The following is a 25,046-nucleotide window of genomic DNA, read 5'->3' on the forward strand; positions in this document are numbered from 1 at the left end:
TACAAGTAACCTAGCCCATAAGTGCCAGCATACCAGCATGGTCCAACTCAGCAGCCTTCAAGTGTCAATGTTTCTGGTAATAATGATTTACAGAACCCAACTCAGACATGAATACATTTTTTTCCTTTCTGTATGAAATTTAGGAGGTAATACTGTCATGCTGTACTGGGACTCTATTTTAATAGACAATAGATATAACCAGAATATCGGCTAATTTATAATGCAGTTTTTATCGAAATCAAACACTAGTTTTCAGTGTCATAAAGCACTTATTCATAATTCTTATGAAACAATTATGAACATAGTATGTAAAGAGGAGTCACAAGTTTATTCTACAAGATTTTTATAATAGGTATTCAATTCTGTATAAAAATGCAAACATCACCTTTATTGTTAACATTTACATTTGGTTCTGTAAACAAAGTTGGCAGAAAAATCCTAAGAATTTTTATACATATTTATAAAAATTTCAAGAATATGGTCTTTACCCCCTTTGAAAGGTATTTATTTTTTTAAAGTCTAAAAGCCAGTAAATGTAGAAGTTGAAGGGGAAGAGGAAAACACTGACAACAGATTACTTGACTCTTCCTCCCCCCAAATATCAAATACATCACATATTCCACCATTTTCAGTGTAGCTTGTGAAACCCAAAAATTCTGACGTCTCTTCACTAGTCTGAAATAAGTCCAGTAGAGACTGTGAACTACAAATTCTGTTTTCTTCTTGTGTAATAAGACATTCAGTTCTTTTCTTATCTAAATCTACATTTGGTGACAAATTTTCTTTTTTATTTCTTCCTAATAATATTTTCACTTTCCGACAGATTTTACCAGAAGGTAAGCTATCCATATTCTTGATGTCACATTCACTGGGTTCCTCAGAATGACTCTGGGATGGAGTGTTTGCCTGAAAAGTTAGGTGCTCCCGTGAACTGTTTATTGCGAACAGACCAGAATCATGACCAAATATTAAATGAAGGTCCTTTTCCTTCAGATCCTTTGCCGGAAAAACCATAGCATCTGACTTTTGTTTTGGTTGAGATGCACCATTATCCGTACTGTAATTAGAAACTTCTATAGATGTCTGTAGCTTACATGGACAATGATCTGTTCTTACGTTTTCCAAGTCATTTTCATTTATAATTAACTTATGTTTAGAAACATCAAGAATGCATCCCTGTCCATTTTTATCTGGAGGTAGATGTGTAAAATTTTGTTTTATGTCATTTTCAGCTGGATTTAACATGGAAGATTTATTAGTTGTTTTCTCATCAAGTCCTTTCAATTCGTTTGAAGGGTAAGGGATGTGCTCTGAAATAAACACAAGCTTTTCTTCAGGTTGCTGGGTTTCTTTATACAGGAACCCCTGCTTGATTACCTGTACATTATTGTCCCTGAAGTCCTTCTGAGAAATAGGTTGTAATTCTAGCTTTTCTTTTGGTTCAGACTTTTTCAGCATATTCACAGTAACAGGCGAAAGGGATCCAACACTGTATTTTAATCTTTACAGGGGGAGAAAAAAAAAAAGAATTGCTATAAAAACTTTTAGTAACTGAAAATTAAATTAGTAAAAATGTTTAAAACTATTTACAAAACTTATTTAACTTAGGCAATATTACAAAATACAGAAATCTTAGCATTCAGTCAAACTTACTTTAAATGTTTTTAAAGTAATAAAACTTTGCAAATACTGAAAACTGTAGTGTACCCCTCTTCTAATCCACATTCTTCTCTTTCTCCAGAGGTAACCGTATCTTGAATTTGTGTTTAAAACTATTTTAACCACATAAATCAAAGATGATAGTAAAAAGATTTGTGTCTCTCTTCATTATCCTGAAAAATTTCATAACTTCGATACTGTGGTTTACAGTAATTCTATTTTTTCATTTTAGTTAGCAATGTGAGATGAGTATTTATTGGGAAACCTAAGGCAGAAGCATATATTTATTTATATTTAAGCCTAGAATATCTAATATCACAGGTAGCTGGAAACTTGATATCTTTATACTTCTAAAGTAATCCTTAAGTACCACACACATATTTGAACTGAAACCCTCTTGTTCATGGAGTCTCTTGATATCAGACAATCCTAAATTATACACAAATAGGAATAAACTTAACAGCTTACTAATTATGTTTTATGTTAAACATGTCACAGATAACAGAGAAATACAGAATTCCACCTCCTCCATCAGAACCAGAATAGTTCCTTTTGTATTTATTTGCCCACAGAGATTAAAATTATACATATAATAACATAAATGATTAAGGAATACCTGCTTATTTATAAGTACTAGTTCAGAATTTTGTTGCAAAGATTAAGTTTTTAGGGAATTCTAAATTTTTACAGTAAGTCCATATAATTTTTTTAAATTTACTTTTTCCATCACCATTTATCCCCTCTAAGCTCATATCATTTTAATAGCTGGATATATGCCTCCTCTCCAAATATTGTATTTTAAATCAGTCATGAACAACCATTTTGAACATTACAGAAATATGAGGCTTCGAACTATATTCTACCTAGATACAGTAAAAAGACTTTCTGGTTAATGCTCAGAAACTGTAACTTAGTATCATATTTTCTAATCTTCTTCATGTCTTAAGATTGATCTAAAAATAGATATAAGAACTGAATAACCTATAGAGTTATCACCAATTCTAGGGTATATCCACATGAAAGCATTTCTTTTTATTTTAGATTTACGGGCATAATCTAACCAGGATCATTTTGTTGATGTGCAGTTATTGTACACTGAACAATACAGTATTCAGTGTTTAAAAATCCTGTCAGTACCTTTAGTAATTATTATTGGCAAGCAGAGTTTAAGCAGAAACATCTAATAAAGTACAAACAAGGCTTAAAATAGGTAAGTGAAGGAAGGCTTCTTACAACTTAAGATTAACTAAAAATTCTAGCATTTTTAGTCTAAATGGATTGTAAATTTCATGACTTACCAGGGATTGATAAACTAGAACATGGGCTAAATCTAGTCTGCAGTCTATTTTCCTAAATACAGTTTCATTGGAACAGCCATATCCATTCATTTACCTAATGTCTGCGGCCATTCATTTACCTAATGTCTGTGGCTGCTTTCACTGTACAAAGGCAAAGCTGAGTCTTATGGGTCACAAAGCCTAAAATATTTACTATCTGGTTCTTTTAATTTAAAAAACCCCTCCTCTAGCCCTGGTCAGTTTGGCTTTGCGGTTAGAGTGGAGGCCCGCAGACTAGAGAGCAGTGGGTTCGATTCTGATCAAGGGCACGTACCTTGGTTGCAGTTTGATCCCTGGCCCTGGTCGGGATCCTGCAGGAGGCAACCAATCAATATGCACCCCCCCCCATCCCACCCTCTCACTCTGTCTGAAAATCAATGAAAAAATATCCTCAGGTGAGGATTAAAAAAATAAAATAAAACAACACACCCCTCCTCTACACTATAATGTTAAGAAGAGGACCTTAAAGGTAATCTCAGATAAACACTTTTGGTAGTAGAGAGAAGAAGTAATCTGTTCTTAACCATATTTACATCCTCAAAATATACATTCTTTCTAAGAACAGTAAACTTTGGATTTATTTTTAGTTTAATAAATTAGTTAATATTCTAGCAAAATTTAAAACTTATGTGATAAATTACCTTTTCTTTTTGGGCATGTCCTTTTCATATTCAACAAAGTCCAAAACTAACTTAGATACAATATCATCAACAACTTGATAGCGATTACTCTGTGCAAAGTTTCTGTGTTGCTCAGTTAGGAGATGCTAAAACAAAACAAAAAAGCATATAAATCATAAAGTTGTATTTTTAAACCAATAGATACCTTTTTGTTCAGGTTTTCTAACATTTACACGCCCCTAAAATTAGGTTTCTAATAACTACTCTAAATTAATACCTTTTACTAGAACTTTAAAGGATCTTAAGAAGTAAAAATAAAAATAACTTTTGAGAAACTACCAAAACCACAGTTGACCCTTGAACACAGGGATTAGGGGTGCTGACTCCCTCAAAGTAAAAAAAATAAAAATCTACACATAACTACACCAGTTGTCCCTCTGCATCTGTGGGTATTGGTTCCGTGACCTCCTGCAGACACCAAAATCCTAGAATGCTCAAGTTTTCTATATAAAATAGCATAGATTAATGCAGACAATCAACCCTCAGCATCCATAGACTCCCAATTTCGGATCAAAAACAGTACAAGTAGTTCTTGAAAAAAATCCACATATTTCAGTGAACCAGCACAGTTGAAACCTATTTGTTCAAGGGTCAACCTTACTTTGGTTTTCAGTCTTCAATGAGAAAAGTCAAGTAATAAATTGTGGTTTCAATGTAACTGAAAACAAATGAGCTACATCAGAAAAATGAAGGTAAAGATGGAGAAAGAATAACATTCAACATTTACAGTGTGCTAACATTTCAGAAAACACTTTTTCCTTTACTACTTTATTTTATCCATATACAATTACCACTAAGTAAGGTAGGATTTGTAACATATTCAGTGAATAAAATGTTGTAATTTAACATACAAGAATCCAAAACAAGAAGCTGTAAGGTAGATTAAAACACACAGATGAAGTCCAATGAATGCTGTGAGGTATAAAAAAATTTATAACTGAGGAACACATTTGATTCTGTTACCTCGTGCTTATAATGGAGAAAACAGAGAAGTTATTCTAAATCTTAAGAGTGGTCAAGAACAAAAGTAAACAAGTTCAGTGTATTGGAATAAATAAAACTCACAGGAAACAAAGTTCCTTCTGGACAGGTGAAATCTCCAGGGGAATTCTATTATTTGGCTGTCAGCTATCAGGGAGTTATATCCAAAAGCATGTACCAAGATGATTATGGAAGAACCTCTCTGTTTCCCTAGTTTCATAAAATTTTAACTTTGATGATTTAATTCTATTTCCAAAAACTAAATTCTCTAGTTTTAACAAAAGAACAAGTACAATTACCCTTAAATAACTCGATGTGTGTGAGTGTGTGTGGCGTTAGGAGTCCCAAATCCCTTTGCAGTTGAAAATGTGAGTTTAATTTTTTTTTATCCTCACTCGAGGACATTTTTTATTCAGATAGAGTGGGAGGGAGAGAGAGAGAGAGAAAAACATGGATGTAAAAGGGACACATCGAGTGGTTGCCACCCACACGACTGAACCAGGACCAGGGACAAACCGCAACTGAGGTACGTGCCCTTAGTGGGAACCGAACCAGGGTCTCTCTGGACCGCAGGCCGGCGCTCTAACCACTGACCCAAACCGGCCAGGGCGCGAGTTTAATTTTTGACTTCCTAAAATACTAATAGCCTACTGTTGACTAAAAGCCTTACCAATATAAAGTCAATGAACATATATTTTGTATGTTTGACACCTGTTTATTAGATGCACTATTAGTATCTACATCAATATTGTCTTATATGATATAAAAAGCACTTTAGCCCTGGCCGGTTTGGCTCAGCGGTTAGAGCGTCAGCCTGCGGTACAGAGAGACCCGGGTTCGGTTCCCGGTAGGGGCATGTACCTCGGTTGCAGTTTGTCCCCGGCCCTGGTTGGTCGTGCGGGTGGCAGCCACTTGATGTGTCCCTTCACACCGATGTTTCTCTCTCTCTCTCCCTCCCGCTCTATCTGAACAAAAAATGGAAATGTCCTCGGGTGAGGATAAAAAAAGAAAAAGCACTTTAGATATTACTAACAGTGGACATCAAAGATGAAAAGATAATGTGAAAAAGATTCCTTGTTATCTACAGGTATAATGATTCATGCATTGATAATGAAGCAACAATATGATTACTTCATGGTAGAAAGAAAAATCTCCAAAAATTTCTCCAATATATTTATTGGAAAAAAATCTGCAAATAAGTGGATCTGCACAGTTCAAACCCATGTGTTTAAGGGTCAACTGTATTCTGGAATATATATGTATTCACTCCTTCCTTGTAAAATTTACCACATAAAAATGTCCAGTAATGTTAAATGAATGAAAAAAATGACTAAAATTTAAAAAGAAACATTAAGTTCTGATTCAATTTATTCATGTTCTTGGAAGAAAAAATAATTTATTAATTTAAATAAATAAAGAAAAACAACCAACTTGTGTGTAGTTCCCCTCTATCTACAACTAGCTCTTCTTACTCATCCTGTAAGTGTTGATTTAAATGTCACTTTCTCAGCTGAGTCTTCTGTGTCCCTCATTCTACATTAAGTACCCTCATTATTCACAATTCACTTTGTTTCACTATTTGTGATTCATCCCACTTGCAAATACATGTTTTATATCTATCTTCTCTGCCAGACCATTAAGATGTACAAGGACAGAGAATATATGTCTGCTTAATATCAAGTAATGAATTTTAAAAAAAAATGAATGCCTTGATGCAGACTAAGAAGTATATACATGAAAAATTGTAAAAAAAGTTTTAAATATCAATCCCAACATCTACTTTCATTAATTTTCCTTCGTTGTGGCAACTAGTGACCAAGGTTTGCATTTTCTAGCTGCTCCAACATTATCTGAGCATCAAATTAGGATACAAACTGACATTAAGGAAAGCATCTATTCTAGATTATTCTACTGTAACAGCAAAATACAATTTAAGGACCAATCTATAATTTAAATTTTCAAAATGATTTTTGCGAAGGGGAAATATTTGAGGTAGTTTAGCTTCTGATTAAAAGTAATTTTAAACTAATTGTATTTTTCTCCTTTACTATATAAATAAAACGCAAGCTGACACAAAACACTAAAATATTTTGGGTTATAAAACAAACTTCAATTAAGAGTCAGTAGATAGTTTATGAATCAGATGTTTTTAAATTTTATTCTGTCTCCTTAACTTTTCTACCATCTTCTACCAAAACCAAGCACCAACATAAATCTATCTAGTTACTAGATTCTAGTATATTAAAAATTAACAATTCAAATTATAATAGCTAACACTTAGTAAGCACAGTGCCAGGCACTGCCTAAGGTCACACAAACAGGAAGCCAGGATTCAAACCTGGGCAGCCTGGATCCAAAGCTCTTGCTTTTAAAAATCAGTTTACAAATTATTGCAACAGTTCCCATTTTTCATTTTCTCTTCATCCCACACGTCCTTCCAACTATTCTATTTCTCTTTCTGCTACTTCAAAGAATTGTCTTCACTTTATTCTCATCCTCCCATTGTAAATCACATGCCCATTTTTTAATTGCTCAAGCCTGCAATATTAAAGTCACTCACAACTCATCCTTTCTTAATCCCAACATCAATTCACTGGCAAATCCCCTTGGCCCTACTTTTAAATTATATCCACAATCTGACCATGTCTCTCAACTTCTACCACCACTGCTTAGTCTAGGCCTCCATCATCTGTTCTTTGGTCCCAACAATCAGCTTAATTTAGCACTTTGGTACTGTTTATTCAATATCCATAAGTCTTATTATTCCCTCATTTCTCTCAGGTCTCTACTCAAATATCACCTTATCAGCTAGGTATTCCTTGTCTAGTCTACATAAATAACAACATCACCATTCCTGCTTTATATTTTTTTATAGCACTGACCTAAATGGGTCTCTATAGATACTTCATTATTCTTTTATCTTATGCTCACTTATCACTCATCCCCCTCCATAGAATGTAATCTTCACAAAGGCAGGAAATTGGTCATTATTCAATATTATTTGCCCAGAGCAGTGATTCTTACACAGTAGTTGCATAATAAATATTTGTTGAATAAATTAATAAAAATGATTTTTCAATATACATTTCCTTACTCGGGGTACATAAAATTTCAGATAAGTCTATCAAAAAGAAATACAGCCCTGGCCGGTTTGGCTCAGCGGTTAGAGTGTCCGCCTGCGGTCCGGAGAGACCTGGGTTCGGTTCCCGCTAAGGGCATGTACCTCGGTTGCAGTTTGTCCCCGGCCCTGGTTGGTCGTGTGGGTGGCAGCCACTCGATGTGTCCCTTTCACATCGATGTTTGCCTCTCTCTCTCTCTTCCTCTCTCTCCCTCCCACTCTGTCTATACAAAAAATGGAAAAATGTCCTCGGGGGAGGATTAAAAAAAAAAAAAGAAATACATACTACTTAATAATTTATCAAGCTGCAAACCACAATCAGATATTTATTTATAGTTTTAGAAATATCAACCCCTAAACATAAAATCATGTTTACAGTTTCGAGATCTTCATATTTTTGCAAGCAGCATTCACAATATCCTTTTTTTTTCTTCTCTTTCAATTGAAGTTGAATTGGGATTCCACCACATTTATTGCCATCCGTTTGGATCCTGATAGAAATATATGATAACAGAATTAACTGCTGAACATAATTTTAAAAATTTATAGTCCCCACCGATCAAACAGAATCTTCCATAATCTGCACAGAGATTTATATCAACAAATACTTTTAAGCATATTTCTTTTTAAAACAACTAAGAAGCAAACAAAGAATGTAATGATTCTGGAGCATATTTCAGTTCACTTAAGAGAAATTGCACATTCTAATCATTTGCAAATATTTTCAAGCTCCCCACCTGACCCCATCTATCTAATCTGTCTAAATGTGACACTCTTTGAAAAAGATTCAAACGTCAAGTCTAAAGAAAGAAAAACACAAATATACAGAGGACACGGAACCATGAGGGTGATCTCTCTCTTACACATTAGTGTTCGAACATGTGCGCACGTGTACACACACACACACACACACACACACACCATGGCATTAAATGAATTATGTTCATGTTTGTTTAAATGTATAAAAAAAATTACTTAAAGGTTAAACCAACCTTAGTTTAACCTGAGTTTGCTTTTGGATGTTAGATGGCTTATCTATATCAAATGGACTGGAAGGCTTCTGAATAGAATAATTTATGTAAGGCATACTGGTCAGCTGAAGATAAAACGGTCTATAAAGTCTAAAAGAACAAAAAGAAAAATATATGAAATTTTGATGATAAAAGAAAACATGTCTCATATTTCACATGTATTTAAAAATAATGTAATTCATCTGGAATCTGAAATAAACAACAGAAATCATTTAGACTTTCCTTCTAGCCCCAATTTTTTAAAAACATAACACACCTAACAAAATTTACTACCTTAACTATTTTTTTAAGTGTGGAGTTCAGTCAAATTAAGTACATTCACAATGTTTTGAAATCATTAACACTATCCATCGCCAGACTATTTTCATCTTCCAAAACTGAAACGCTATACCCACTATGGTATAATGATAGATTATTTAATTAATAATTAAACAGTAACTCCCCATTCTCCCTTTTCCACCAGCTCGACTACTACTATTCTACTTCCTGTCTCTATGAATTTAATGACTCTAGGAACCTTATTAAGTGGAGTCACGCAGTGTTTTCTCTTATTTCACTTAGCATAATATACTCAAAGTTCTTCCATGTTGTAGCATGTGTCAGAATTTCATTCCCTCTTATGGTTGAATAATATTTCATTGTATGTATACACCACATTATCCATTCATCTCTCTCTTTTTTTTCTTTATCTTCACCCAAGGACATTTTTCCTTTTTTTGTTCAGATAGAGTAGGAGGGAGGAAGAGAGAAACATGGACGTGAAAGGGACACATCGAGTGGTTGCCACCTGCACAACCCAACCAGGGCCGGGGATAAACCGCAACCGAGGTACATGCCCTTAGCGGGAACCGAACCTGGGTCTCTCTGGATCGCAGGCCAACGCTCTACTGCTGAGCCAAACCGGCCAGAGCTATCCATTCATTTCTTAACATCTGGGTTGCTTTTGCCTCCTGGTTACCTTGAATAGTGTTGTGAACATATATGTATGTGTATGTATCTCTTCAAACCCTATTTTCAATTACTTTGGATATATACCCAGAAGTGGAATTGCTGGATATAGTATTTCTAATTTTTTGAGAAAGCTCCATACTGGTTTTTCCATATTGGATGTACAATTTTCCAATCCCTCCAACAATGAACAAGGGTTCTAATTTCTCCACATTGTCACCAACACTTGTTATTTACTTTTGCAATTTTTATTAATTTTTGTTACAGATGTTTCCTTTTCGCCCCCAGACACTGTCCTCCCTGTCCTGCCCCCGCCACCCCAGCATTGCTGTCTATGTCCATTGTTTACACATATGTGCATATAAGTTCTTTAGTTTATCTCATCTCTCCCCCCAGCTGAGGTTTGTCAGTCTGATCGGTACTCTTTTCTATGTCTCTGGGTCTATTTTGTTCATCAGTTCACTTTGTTAATTATATAAGTGAGATCATCTGTTATTTGCCTTTCTCTGACTGGCTTATTTCGTTTAGCCTAATGCTCTTCAGGTCCTTCCATGTCATCTCAAAGGATAAGAGATCTTTCTTTCTTACGGCTGCTGCACAGTATTCCACTGTGTACATGTACCACGGCTTTTTTTGTCCACTCATCTACTGATGGATGCTTGGGCTGTTTCCAGATCTTAACAACTATAAATAGTGCTGCCATGAACATAGGGGTACACATATTCTTTCTGATTGGTGTTTCAGGCTTCTTAGGATATATTCCTACAAGTGGGATCACTGGGTCAAATGGCAGATCAATTTTTACTTTTTTGAGGTTAACACCATATTGTTTTCCATAGTGGCTGCACCAGTCTGCATTCCCATCAGCACTGTCTACAGTCCCCTTTTCTCCACTCCCTTGCCAGCACTTACTGTTTGATGATTTGTTGATGGCAGCCATTCTGGCAGGTGTGAGGCGCTACCTCATACTTGTTTTAATTTGCATCTCTCGGATGATTAGTGACATTGAACATGTTTTCATATGTCTCTTGGCCATTTGTATGTCCTGTTTGGAGAGGTGTCTATTTAGGCCCTCTGCCCATCTTTTAATTGGTTTTTTTTTGTCTTCCTTTGGTTGAGTTGTATGAGCACTCTATATATTTTGGAAATTAACCCCTTATCTGATATATCATTGGCAATTATGCTCTCCCATATAGTGGGCTCCCTTTCTATTTTGATGCTTGTTTCTTTCACTGTACAGCCTTTTAGTTTGATGTAGTCCTACATATTAATTTTTTCCTCCGTTTCTCTTGCATTAGGCATTGTAGCAGTGAAAAGTCTCTGCTGCATGTGATGTCTGAAACTTTGTTGCCTACATTTTCTTCTAGGATTTTTATGGATTCACGAGTCACATTTAAGTCTTTCATCCTTTTTGAGTTTATTCTTGTGTATGGTGTAAATCGGTGGTCTAGTTTCATTTTTTTTCTCAAGCAGCTATCCAATTTTCCCAACACCATTTATTAATAAGGCTGTCTTTACTCCATCGTATGTTTTTGCCACTGTTGTCAAATATTAGTTGAGCATAATGTCTTGGCTCAATTTCTGGTTTCTCTATTCTGTTCCACTGATCTATATGCTTGGTCTTGTGCCAGTACTAGGCTGTTTTGATTATAGTGGCTTTGTAGTATAACGTGATGTCTGGTATTGTGATCCCTCCAACTTCGTTCTTCTTTTTCAAGACTGCTGTGGCTATTCGGGGTCTCTTTTGGTTCCATATAAACTACTGTAATATTTGTTCTAGTTCTGTGAAATATCATTGGTATTTTGATGGAGATACACTGAATCTATAGATTGCATGGACCTCCTTTTATTTTAGGTATCATAATTTTTTGCAGCAATGGTAAAAGGAGTTATTTTTAGCTTCTCTTTCTGTGATTTCATTATTGGTGTATAAGAATGGCGCTGATTTCTTGATGTTAATTTTGTATACTGGTACTTTGCCAAATTCTTTTATTAAATCTAGATGATTTTTGATGGAGTCTTTAGGGTTTTCTATGTACAATTATCATGTCATCTGTAAATAAATAATGACAGTTTCACTTCCTCCTTTCCAATTTGCATCCCTTTTATTTTTTCTTTATGTCTAATCACTGTGGCCAAGACTTCCAGTATTGTTAAATAAGAGTGGTGAAAGTGGACATCCTTGTTTTGTTCCTGTTCTTAAGGAAAATGCTTTTAGTTTCTGTGCATTCAGTATTCAGTATGATGGTGGCTGTAGGTTTTTCATTTATGGCCTTTATTATGTCAAGATATGATCCCTCTATTCCCACCTTGCTAAGTATTTTCTATCAGAAATTGGTGCTGAATTTTGTTGAATGCTTTTTCTGTCTATTGCTATGTTTTTTATCTTTCATTTTGTTTATGGGGTGTATCACATTTATTGATTTGCAAATATCGTACCAGCCTTGCATCCCTGGGATGAATTCCACATGGTCATGATGGATTATTTTTTTAATGTATTGCTGGATCTAATTTGCTAATATTTTGTTAAAGATTTTGGCACTTATGTTCATCAAGGATACTGGCCTGTAGTTTTTTTTTTTTCCTAGTGTCTTTATCTGGTTTAGGAATTAGAATTATGATGGCCTTGTGAAATGGTTTGGAAGTCTCCCTTCTTCCTGAATTTTTTGGAATGGTTTGAGGAGAACGGGTGTTGTTAGTTCTTTAAATGTTCGGTAAAACTCTCCTGGTAAAGTTGTCCAGGCGTGGCTTGTTTGTTGGGAGATTCCTCGTTATATCTTCAATTTACTTCATTGTCATTGGTCTGTTCAAGTTTTCTATCTCCTACCAGTTCAGTTTTGGGAGACTGTGTGTTTCTAGAAATTTGTCCATTTCACCTAGATTGTCCAATTTGTTGGCATATAATTGTTCATACTATTTTTAAACAATCCTTTGTATTTCTGTGGTGTCAGTTGTTACTTGTCCTCTTTTGTTCTGATTTGAGTCCTGTTTTTTGGTGAGTCTAGAAAGAGTCCATCAATTTTGCTAATCTTTTGAAAGAATCAGCTCTGTTTCACTGATCTTTTGAGAAGTTTTTTTAGTCTATGTCGTGTATTTCTGCTCTGATAATTACATTTCTTTCCTTCTGCTTGCACTGGGTTTTTCTTTTTGTTTTCTAATTCTTTAAGTTATGAGGTTAGATAGTGAATTAGAAAATTTTCTGTTTCTTGATGTAGGTCTGTAGTGCTATAAACTTCCCTCTCAGGACAGCTTTTGCTGTGTCCCGTAGATTTTATTGTTATACAGTATGTTCATTTTCATTGGTTTCCAGGAAGGTTTCAATTTCTTTCTTGATCTCCATGGTAACCCATTCATAATTCAATAACATGCTATTTAGCCTCCATCTGTTCAAATGTCTTTGCATGTTCTTATTGCCACTGATTTCTAGTTTCATGCTATTGTGATCTGAGAAGATGCTTGATATGACTTCAATCTTCTTGAACTTGTAGAGACTTAGTTTGTGTCCTAACATGTGGTCTATCTTTTTTTCTTATCCTCACCCGAGGACATTTTTCCATTTTTTGTTCAGATAGAATGGGAGGGGGAGTTGGAGGGGGAGAGAGGGAGAGGGAGAGGGAGAGAAACATTGACATGAAAGGGACAAATCGAGTGGCTGCCTCCCACACGACCCAACCAGGGCCAGGGACAAACCACAACCGCGGTACATGCCCTTAGTGGGAACCGAACCCGGGTCTCTCTGGACCGCAGGCCAACGCTCTAACCGCTGAGCCAAACTGGCCAGGGTGTGGTCTATCTTTGATAACGTGCCATATGAACTTGAGAAGAACCTGAATTCTGCAGTTTTAGGGCATAACTCTGTAGATATCCATTACAGTTGTCCCTCAACACTTCATGCTTTGACTTTCATGACTTCACTCTATCACAGTTTAATATATCCATTATAAAGTTGATTGAGACAGTGAAAATGATACAGCGTGTACTTGGTTGTCTAATCAATTATACATCCCTGAATTACAATTAAAATTACTCTACGTATGGACTGTAGGCCTATGTATTCAAGCACCCCAGGAATCCTTCAACACCAGGTGCAACCACTAGAGTCTGGAACGGATTAACTGCAATAAACAAGGGAAGACTGTAAATCCATTTGATCTAGTGCATCATTTAGAGTCTCTGTATCCTTGTTAATTTTTTATCTAGACGATCTATCCAGTAATGTCAGCGAGGTGTTCAAGTCTCCTATGATTGCAATGCTGTCAATTTCTCCTTTGAAGTTCTCCGGAAGTTTTTAAATATATTTTGGTGCTCCTGTATTGGGTGAATATACATTTACCAAGGTTACATCTTCTTACTGGATAGATCCTTTCAATATTATCTAGTAGCCTTCTTTGTCTCTAGTTTTGGCCTTTATTTTAAAGTCTATTTTATCAGATATGAGTATTGCTACCCCCGTTTTTTTCCTTTCCATTTGCTTGTAAGATTTTTCCATCCCTTCACACAACCTGTTGAGTCTCTTATTGTGTGGTGGGTCTCTTGTAAACAACGTATATATGAGTCATACTTTCTTATCCATTCAGCTCCTGTGTTTTTTGATCAGAGACTTTAATCCATTTACATTTGTTATTATTGATATTTACTTATTACCATTTTTGTTTATTGTGGTTCTATTTTTCTTCCTATTTCTTCTACTAATTACAACAGTCCTTTTAACATTTCTTGCAGTGCTGGTTTGGTGCTAATATATTCATTTAGCCTTTTTGTTTTGAATGGAAAGCTCTTTATTTCACTTTCTATTTTGAATGATAGCCTTGCTGGATAGAACAGTCTTGGATTCAGATCTTTGCTTTTCAATACCTTACTTCATGACATTCCCTTCTGGCCTATAGTGTTTTGTTGAGAAGTCAGCTGATAGCCTTAGGGGGTTCCTTTGTAGGTAATCTTTTGCTTATCTCTTGCTGCCTTTTGGATTCTCTATAATTTTTGGCATTTTAGTTATTATGTGTCTTGGTGTGGGCCTGTTTGGGTTCTTCTTACTTGGGGTTCTGTGTGCTTCTTGGACTTGTATGCCTTTTTCCTTCACCAAATTAGGTAAGTTTTCTGTCATGATTTCTTCAAATATGTTCCCTAACCCTTGCATATTTTCTTCTTCTGGAACTCCTATGATGCAGATGCTGTTACGTTTCCATTTGTCCCACAGTTCTTAAGCTGTCTTCTTGTTTTTTCATTGTCTTTTCTTTCTGGTTCTGATAGGGTGACTTTTTTCTACCATCTTCTAATTCAGTGCTGTGGTCCTTGGCTTCCTCTACTCTTGCTTATTCCTTCCAATGTTTTTTATTTCTGTTATGTCATTCTTCATTTCTGCTTGGTGGTTTTCCATTTCCAATTGGTTTGATTTCAATGTTTCTATATCTTTACTCATGCTTTCTTTCCTTATTATCATCACTCTGAACTCTACCTGTGATAACTTGCTTAACTGAATTTCATTTCTCTCTTCTTCAGTAGAGTTCTCGTTTTTTCACTGGGGATTTGTTGTTTCAGTATTTTGGCCATCTCAGTGGGTTTTGGTGCCTGCCAAATTTTCACTGTGCATGTGAGTGTTCCACTGGTTGTGACTCCCTCTACTAGGTTTAATGAGTAGACCCATGTAAAACACCACTGTCAAGTCTTACTTTCCTGGGTAGATTTGCAAGCCCAGGAAAGGCTCAATTATCCTCTAGCTTTTTCCCTTGAAGCTATTAGTCTCAGTTGCTTGATGAGTCTTGGGTTGTAGCCCTCAACTGAATGAAAAAATCCTTCAGGTGTTTAGGGTAAGAGAATTTCCAGTTTGTGGGGCAGATGCTTGCTGGCTATTAATGAGCCTCAATTTGCATTTCTCTAGCCTGGCAGGATGGTATTAAATTCCTGAAGAAGGGGCTGTTGCTTCTCCCCAGGACTCTGGGAAGAGGCTCTTTAAGATGGCTACTATAATGTGAGGAAGTGCTTCAGCACAAAACTCCCATTGCCCTGCCAGCTCTCCAAGCTCCTGAGTCTCTCCACATAGTTCCATTCCAGTCAGCCCTCCCTCTGCCGGAACCCAAGGTGAGCAGCTATAGCTAATTTAGTGCTCTGTCCCAGCCCTCTGTGCTATAGAGTCGGCTTGCAATTTTAACTCTGAGGGAGCTGCTCACAGCTAAAACAGCTGCTGTGTGTGGGCTCCCAGTCCACCCTTTCACACCTTTGCAGTTCCTACCATGCTGATTTAGTATCCTTTCTGTCCCTGGTTATATGGGTCCTCTCCAGCTTTTCTGTTGGGTTTTCTCGACGATTGGTTTTTATTTTAGTTGTACTTCACAGTTGGTTTGGAGAGATGGTCTGCGTAGCTTCCATTCACTATGTCACCATTTTAGAATCTCTTTTTATTTTATTTTAACAGTGGCTATTCTAATGGGTGTGAGGTGTAATGTAGTGTAATGATTTGCATTTCTCTGAATAGTGATGTTGCCTATCTTTTCGTATGCCTACTGGCAATTAGTATATCTTTGAAGAAATGTCAAGTCCTTGGTCCATTTTTTAATCAGGTCACTGAGTCTGGCCAGTGTGGCCCAGTGGTTGAGTGTAGACCTGTGCACTAAGAGGTCACTGGTTCAATTCCCGGTCAGAACACATGCTCAGGTTGTCGGGCCTGATCCCCAGTGGAGGGCATGCAGAAGGTGGCCAATCGATGTTTCTATCTCTCCCTCTTACTTCCTCTCTCTCTAAAATCAATAGAGAAAAAAATATTTTTTAAAAAAACCTCCTCCTTAGAAAAAAACAAAACACTAATTTTCTGTTGTTGAATTCTTTATATTAACAGCTTATTAGATAAATGATTTGCAAATATCTTCTCCCACTCCATGGGTTGCCTTTTTACTTTGTTGTGGCCTTGGGTGCAAAGAACTATATAATTTTGATGTAGTCCAATTTATTTCATCTTTTGTTGCTTGTGTTTTTGGTGTCACTTCCAAAAAACCACTACCAAATCCAATGTCATAAAGCTTTCCCCCAGTGTTTTTTCCAGGAGTTTTATAGTTTTAAGTGTTTGATCCACTTTTGAGTTAATTTTATATATGGTAAGGGCCCAACTTCATTCTTTTGTATGTGGATATCTATTTTCCCCAGTACCATCTGTTGAAAAATCAAAAAACCTGTCTTTTCTCCACTGAATGATTTTGACATCCTTGTCAACAATTTTTGATCATATGTGTAAAGATTTATTTCTGGGTTCTTTATTCTTTCCTGCTGGTCTGCATACCTATCTTTATGTCAGCACCAAACTATATTGATGACTGCAGCTTTGTACTAAGTTTTGAAAGCAGGAAGTATAAATCTCCAACTTTGTGCTTCCTTTGCAAAACTGTTTTGGGTGTTCTGAGATTCCAATGAATTTTAGGATGGATTTTTCTCTTTCTGTAAAAAGTTATTGGGATTTTGATAGGGAATGCACTGAATCTGTAGATCACTTTGGGTACTACTAACATCTAACAATATGAAGTCTTCATATCCATAAACATGGAATGTCTTTCCATTTATCGGTGTCTTTTCCAGGCCTAATTTTGAATTGCATTTTCTTCCCACAGTACACAGAAGCGTTTATCACCTCAGTGAGTACCCAAGAGAATTAATTACACATGTCTAGTTGAGTAATTAATCACACATGTGTAACTGAGTAACTGGTAAGTCAAGACAACGTAATCTGATTCTCCGACACCACCTTAATTTACTTACGCCTTAACATTAATATTACCCTATAAAATGTCAGGGTGAGCTTAGGAAAACTACCAAGTAAAATGTTAGACCCAGCCCTAGCCAGGTAGCTCAGCTGGTTAGAACGTTGTCCCGATACATCAAGGTTTTGGGTTTGATCCCTGGTCAGGGCACATACAAAAATCAAACAATACTTAAATAAGTGGAACAACACATCGATGTTTATCTGTCTCTTTCTCTCTCCCCACTCTCTAAAATCAATAAAAAAAGAAAAAAGTTAGACTCAGATTTATATTTCCAAATAGTACCTGATCATTTCTTTTTCATGAAGCAATTGTTAAGCAGTTGTTATAAACCATATGGTACTTAACTGCATTTACCCAGATTAACGGTCATTTGAAATATCAAAGAAATGAGTTGGTCTCAGGGTTGTTCTAAACTGGGCATTTCAAGGGATTATTACCTATAACATACTGAAACAAAATTCAGTCCTTAAACACAATTAATTAATGCTACTTTCTGTTACTTGTGCTACATGCATATTAATATAAATCTAATATCACAGTATTTACAGAGATACATTAATTAGGTAAGATTTTCTCTTTTGATATTGTATTTAAATCACAAAGATTGAACTTAGATACTTACTGGCTCATATCTTCCACCTTTAAAAAAGGTTTTTTGAGTCTACCTGCTTGAAATCATATAAAACAAGGTATTAGATATTAAAACTCCAGAAAAAAAACACTTTTTTTTCCAAACAAAACTACTCTGGCTCAAAAAAAAAAAAAAACCTTTAAAAATCCACCCAACTATGTACCTACCCAATATTCATTTCATTTCAATTAGGAGTTTTAAGTCTCAGGTGAGTTGGTTTACAATGTGAACCCATTTCAAAATACAGAAGCTCTGTCTACATTCTGAGATTCTGAAACTAAATGGATCCTCTAAAGGATCTATGAGTAGCATTCAGAAGGCTCAAAAACTGCAACAGAAAAAAAAAAACCCAAAACACTCAGCTTCTATTTTTACTAACCTCTGATAGAAATTTGACATTTACAGTCACCCCTCACAAGGGACAACTGTATAGTAAATAAAGAATCCTACTTCACGGAAATTCATTTATTGCAGAAGAGTCTGGAACTGATTAACTGCAATAAACAAGGGCCAACTGTACTCTAACTACACATATAATCAACATGACACAGGAGTATTACCAGTGCTAGTAATTTTGATACAAATTAAAATGGGTATTTTCCTATTATATTAATTGCTACAGATATCTCAAAGCATCATTTATTCTCGGGACCGCAGGCCAACACTCTAACCGCTGAGCCAAACCGGCCAGGGCAAAGCATCATTTATTCTCATTGCTTCAAAATTATAATAATCAGAGTCACTTTTAGAGCTTGATTTTAATGTGTAATAAAAGCATGTACATCATCTCATTAAAAATTCTAATAGCTGAATTTCAATATAATTGATTCTCTTAGTAATCTAATAATTTAAAAAATTTATTTAAAAACATTTTACTGAGAAAGGGTCATTTGCAGGCTTCAACCTACTGCCACAGGGGCCAAGGTTCTTAAAAAGGCTAGAAATTACTGAATAAGTCATTTAAAGAGTAATTGACATGATTTTTAAAGAAAATTATGTTCTATTTTCTAAAGCAAACCAAACACATTTTGTATCAAAATACTTACTTCTTGTTTTCTGTGTGCCAACACCTACTCTTTTCCCCTAAAAAAAAAAAATTGATATAGTGAAAATACTGGGTTTGAAAGTACAGTAAAAAGAGCAACTACAGTTATGCTCAATACCCCTAAATTTTTAAAAAACCACCACAGAGGGAAAAAAAAGATAAAAAGCTGATTATTTTGGTTTGTGGGGGACAAAAACGAGAAAAACTTGCTTTTTAAAATTAACTCAACCAAAGAAACGAAAGGAAATGATTATTCGAGAATTAAAGAACTTAACCATTGAAATGGAATTCAGAAATACAAGCTTTATTTTATAATACACCCAACTATAGTACCTTGCATCCTAGCTATAATTTCTGTCTTCACAAAAGAAATCAACTAATAAAGAAAAGGTACAGTTAATGAAATAATCATATAAGTCATTTTTATGCCCTTATTCAGTAGAATCTTTATGATAAACTGGACAAAGGAATTATTTAAAAAGTATTATAGCCCTGGCTGCGTGGCTCAGTTGGTTGGAGCATCGTCCCGTTCACCAAAAGGTTGTGAGTTTGATCCCTGGTCAGGGATACCAATCAATGTTTCTCTCTCACTTGGATGTCTGTCTGCCTGTCCCTCCCTCCCTTCCACTCTCTCTAAAAATCAATGGAAAAAATATCCTCAGGTGAGAATTAACAACAAAAAAGATGGAATACATCCAATATGGTCAATCAATCCCACTGATTACCACTAAAAACTCTACAATACAATTAGCAACCACCTGAAGACTGAAAAATAAACAAAAGTACATTGTTGAAGGAAGTAAAAATTCGGAGAAGCTACCTCTAAGGCGGTACATTTCTCATCACCCCCCACCCCCATCTTTTCTCTTGCAGTGTTGCCTTAAGGATGAATCTACAGTCATGGAGTTGGTGGGAATAGTGAAGCCAGTAACTACTTGTCCCATACAAACCCCATATTTCTAGCTAGAAAGAATCAGGAAAGAGGCTCCTACATCAAAAGATTACAGCGAGAATCACTATATTATATCTTGTTTCTTTTCTCCCACATTTTTGCTCTTGGGTGGGTTCTAGTTGTGAAACTGAAATTGTAACAGTATCACAAGCAAATAAAATGAAAAAATCTTGACTTCATGATCAGAGGAACTACAAAAGGGCCATTGCACACTGGAGTGTGAAGGGCAACCACAGAAAATAGCAAGCTAGAGAAGGGGATCCCTAATTCCTTGTATAAATCCACATAAGTACCAGGCTTAACTCTAAGATGCATATTCTAAGGACAGATACAAAGCAAGAGCTTTCAAAACTGGAATTAAGATTCAGACCACCACCCAAGTCTTGGACTACTCTATAAGTAATATATATGCAAAACTAAAAGAAAGCTCCATATACATCTTTGAAAACTGAAACTGAGATTAGACCTGCCACCTACACAAATTGAGACAGAATTGATAGTCTGAACCAAACTGAATGACTGCCTGCAAAAACAATGACAGCAACAACAACAAAAATCCACCTTCTCCAGAGAATTATAATAGATCTGGAGCCTACACAACATTTACAATGTCTAAAACAAAGTCAAAAACTATTTGACATATTTAGAACCAGGAAAATATGATCAATTCTTGAGAGAAAAAGACCATCAGATGGAAACCCTAAGATGTTATTCCTGTTGCAATTATCACAAAACCATAATGATATATTAAATGTAAAAGGAATAAAAGGGTATGTACACCATGCAAACACTAATGAAAAGGAAGTTGGAGTAGCTATATTAAATCAGACAGAGCAAACTTCATAACAAGGAATACTAACAGGGACAGAGGAATACATGAGGTAGGCAATAGTAGGTTTATAATTGTTAGTGCTTGAAACAGTATTATTTATTAATTATTGTATCATTTTTCCATATAAACAACCATAAACCCATTTTTTTGAATACCCTGTACAATAATAATATTAATTCACCAAGAAGACATAAGAACATTAGATGTGCACACTTAACAATGTGCAGGACAAAGAGTAAGACATAAGAGAAAGTTCAAAATATTGTTAATTAGACAAAGATGAAAATACAACATATCAGCAATAGGAACTCTCATTCATTACTGGTGGTAAGGCAAAATGATATAGCCATTTTGGAAGGCAGTTTGACAGTTTCTTATAATAGTAAACGTACTCTTATTGTATGATCCAGCAATTATGCACCTTGTATTTATCTAAATGAGCTGAAAATTTATGTCCACACAAAATGTACACATGGATGTTTATATCCATAATTTGTATCTATCACCAAGGTGTCTTAAGAAAATAAATGGATAAATCAAATTATTCCATTCAGACAATGGAATATTTGGCAATAAAACAAATGAGCTACCAAGTCATGAAAAGATATGAAGGAATTTTTAAATGCAAATTACTAAGTGAAGAAGCCAATCTACTAGGCTACATACTGTCTGATTCCAACTATATGACATTCTGGCAAAGGTGAAATTGTGGAGATAGTACAAAGATCAGTAGTTGCCAGAAAAGTGGGGAAGTACATAGATGGAGCACGGAGAATTTTTAGGGCACTGAAACTACATTTCAGGGTACTGTACAATATTGTGATAGTAGACGTGTCTAAACCAAAAGAAAAGTGAACCCTACTGTAAACTATGGACTTTAAGTAATGACGACTTAATATAGATTCATCAATTAGTAACAAATGTACCACTGGTGTAGGTTGTTGATAGCAGTGGAGATTGTGTGTATACTGGAAGCAAGAGGTATATGGGTAGTATCTGTACTTTCCATTCAATTTTGCTGTGAACCTAGAGCTGCTCTAAAAAATAAAGTCTAGCCCTGGCTGGTGTGGCTCAGTTGGCTGGAGCATCGCCCAGTACACTTTAGGGTTGTGGGTTCAACTCCCAGTCAGGGAACATAACCTAGGATGCAGGTTTGGTCCCCAGAGGCAACGGATCAGTGTTTCTCTATGTCCCAAATCAGTAAACATATCCTGTGGTGAGGATTAAATAAATAAATAAATAATTAAATAAAGTCTATATATTAAAAAATATCTAACATAAAATGTTTGGAATGTAGCTAAGGCAGACTTTAAAGGAAATTTACAGTAAAGGTGGTTCTTTGAAAAGATAATAAAATTAATAAAACTAGCCAGGTTGACCAAGAAAAGAAAAAAAAACAACAACACAAAATACTGCTATCAGAAGTGAAAGAGGAAACATCATTATAGACCCCACAAACACTAAACGCTTAATAAGGGAATGCTATAAACACTTTTGCCATCAATTTGACAATTTTAACAAAATGTACAAATTCTTTGAAAAACACAAACTATTGAAGTGCACTCAAGAAGAAATAAACAACCCAAGTTTCCTCTAATATAGAAATTGAATTCATATTTGAGAATTTTCCAACAAAGAAAATTTCACACCCAGATAACCTTACTGGTAAATTCTACCAAACATTTAAAAAGGACAACTGATTTTCAAAAACTTCTTTAGAAAATACAAGTGGAAATACATCCCAGTACTTTATAAGGACAGCATTATCTGGATACTAAAACCAAAGACATCAAAAGAAAAGACATCCAATATTCCTCAGGCACATATATGCAAAAAATCCTCAAAAAAAAAGTTTCTGGTAAACCGGAAAGGGGGGGGGGGCAAAGCACTTTAAATAAAGCAGTGGAACAAACACATTTATCCAATTTAAACAACTAACAAGAATATTTATGAGAATAAAATTAACTTGTTAAAATTTACAAGCATTATTTAGTGTGCATAAGATTTATATCTGGCCCTGGCTGGTTTGGCTCAGCGGTTAGAGCGTTGGCCTGTGGGCCAGAGTCCCGGGTTTGGTTCCCACTAAGGGCATGTACCTTGGTTGCAGTTTGTACCTGGCCCCGATTGGGGTCATGTGGGTGGCAACCACTTGATGTGTCTCTCTCGCATCAATGTTTCTCTCTCTTTCTCTTTCTCCCTCTCTCCCTCCTGTTCTATCTGAAGATAAATGCAAAAATGTCCTCTGGTGAGAATAAAAAAAAAAAAGATTTATATCTGTCCATTCAAGACCCATAAATGCATCTTCATTAAAAAGTTTTATGTTTTAGTACTTGGCAAACAAAAACAAAACAAAAAAATAGAAGAGAAAGAAAAAGTGACAAGAAATAGAATCAAGTTGATCAATTACACACATCCTGGATTATAGAGGTATTTAGTATTTTTATCCTTTTTGTTAGGAGAGGAAAAGTAAGATTTTTCACATCCACTTAAAACAGCTTTCACCACGGTTGAAAGCTGTTTGGTTAGATAGTCATCCCGTACACCAAAAAGTTTTTGGGTTTAATTCTCTTCAGGACACATAACTAGGTTGCAGGTTCGATCCCTGGTCCACATGTGTACAAGAGGCAGCTGATTGATGTTTCTCTCACATTGATGCCCCCCCTTCCTTCTCTCTCCCTTCCTCCCTCTCCAAAATAAATAGAAATATATCCTCAGGTGAGGAAAAACTAAACACACAAAAAAAAACTTTTAATTTTTTTCCTAGTGCCTGGCACACAATACTATTTGTTGAATACTCAATGAACAATGGGGGGTTACATGTGTAAACAACACCCAGTGTGAAAAAGATATGATCTGTACCCTCATGAAGTTTATATTAGATTCAAGTCACTGGTTAGGCACTGAAACCTGTTAATAAGTATCTTTCAAATCTTCCCCTCCCTTCCTTCTATTACTGCTTTAAGCAGAAGTACATTTCTCCAAATTACAGACATATCGTCCCAGAGTACTTGAAATGTGTGTGTATTCAGAATCCATAAATGTCCTTTTGAGTTTAACCTTTATACATTTCTATGTACAATCCAAATAATCTGCAAGTGCAGTAGTATATTTAGCATATTTCAACAAAGAAATATCCACCCATCATTTTGCAAAAATTTGGAAATAGTCATTTGGAATTTTCTTACTTGCAAATGAGACAACCAAACAGTGTTAGCAGAATTATTAAAATACTAGGTAAATCATTTGTTCCTGTCTGCAAATTGTTCATATTTTATGGAAATGAAAATTTGTTAAATATGTGAAGTCACAAAGACTTTATAAATCTCTGTATATAACATGTATATGTAGGATAGTTATGATTTTAAATGTTTCTTAATGAAAATTATGTTCAAGAGAGTTCAAAAGCCACTGTCCAACTGCCAGTCTTGCCAGCAAATATTCTTTTTTAAAATATGTATTTATTGATTTTTTTGAGAGAGAGAGGAAGGGAGAGATAGAAACATCGACGTAAGAGAGATACATTAATTGGCTGCCTCCTGCACACCCCCTACTGGGGATGGAGCCTGCAACCCTGGCATGTGCCCTGACCAGGAATCAAACCAAGACCTCTCAGTCCATGGGACAACACTCAATCCACTGAGCCACACCGGCTGTGCACCAGCAAATATTCTTTACTGGTAAGCAGATGATCTTTCCAAAATGCCTATCCAACTAGTTCCTCTGCTGTTAATAACCTCTCAATTATTTTCCAAACCCTTCAAGATAAAATACAACTCCTTCATACAGTATAGTCTCCTTTATACTCTTTACCTAAACCTACTAATTTTTTCAGCTTCATTTCCTGTCATTCTCTCAATGGTCAGAAAATTTCCAAAAAGATGCCATCCTTATGACTTCATGTCTTTATATATACTCTTCTATATATTTTATTTTCCTTTTTAGGTTATAGTCATTTAAGGATTGAATGAAGAAAAAGCAGACCACAAAAGAATGCTCGGAGAGACAGAAAACCATTTGAGTTAAGAGATGGAGAAGTTCCAGAAGAAAATATTAAGTTCAAGGGAAAATGAATAATAACTGAGAA

The 25,046-nt window shown here is 35.5% G+C and overlaps 1 protein-coding gene across 5 annotated transcripts in view; it reads right to left on the reverse strand.

The window, feature by feature from the left end:
• Positions 1–306: 306 nt before the first annotated feature.
• DBF4 (DBF4 zinc finger) overlaps positions 307–25,046 on the reverse strand; it is a 34,499-nt gene continuing 9,759 nt past the window's right edge. The window contains exons 7-12 of one of the 5 annotated variants that reach the window (XM_036247180.1): positions 19,180–19,216; positions 18,125–18,170; positions 8,768–8,896; positions 8,152–8,266; positions 3,638–3,762; positions 307–1,501 (exon numbers count right to left, since the gene is read on the reverse strand). In XM_036247180.1, the coding sequence (XP_036103073.1) occupies positions 520–1,501; positions 3,638–3,762; positions 8,152–8,266; positions 8,768–8,896; positions 18,125–18,170; positions 19,180–19,216 (1,434 nt within the window). In that variant the 3' untranslated portion in view covers positions 307–519. The remainder of the gene's footprint in view (positions 1,502–3,637; positions 3,763–8,151; positions 8,267–8,767; positions 8,897–18,124; positions 18,171–19,179; positions 19,217–25,046) is intronic. The other 4 variants (XM_036247181.1, XM_036247185.1, XM_036247184.1 and 1 more) reach the window with 4 other exon arrangements.

The sequence above is a fragment of the Molossus molossus genome, unplaced genomic scaffold (genome assembly GCF_014108415.1).
Source record: "Molossus molossus isolate mMolMol1 unplaced genomic scaffold, mMolMol1.p scaffold_m16_p_7, whole genome shotgun sequence".
NCBI classification, from domain to species: Eukaryota; Metazoa; Chordata; class Mammalia; order Chiroptera; family Molossidae; genus Molossus; species Molossus molossus.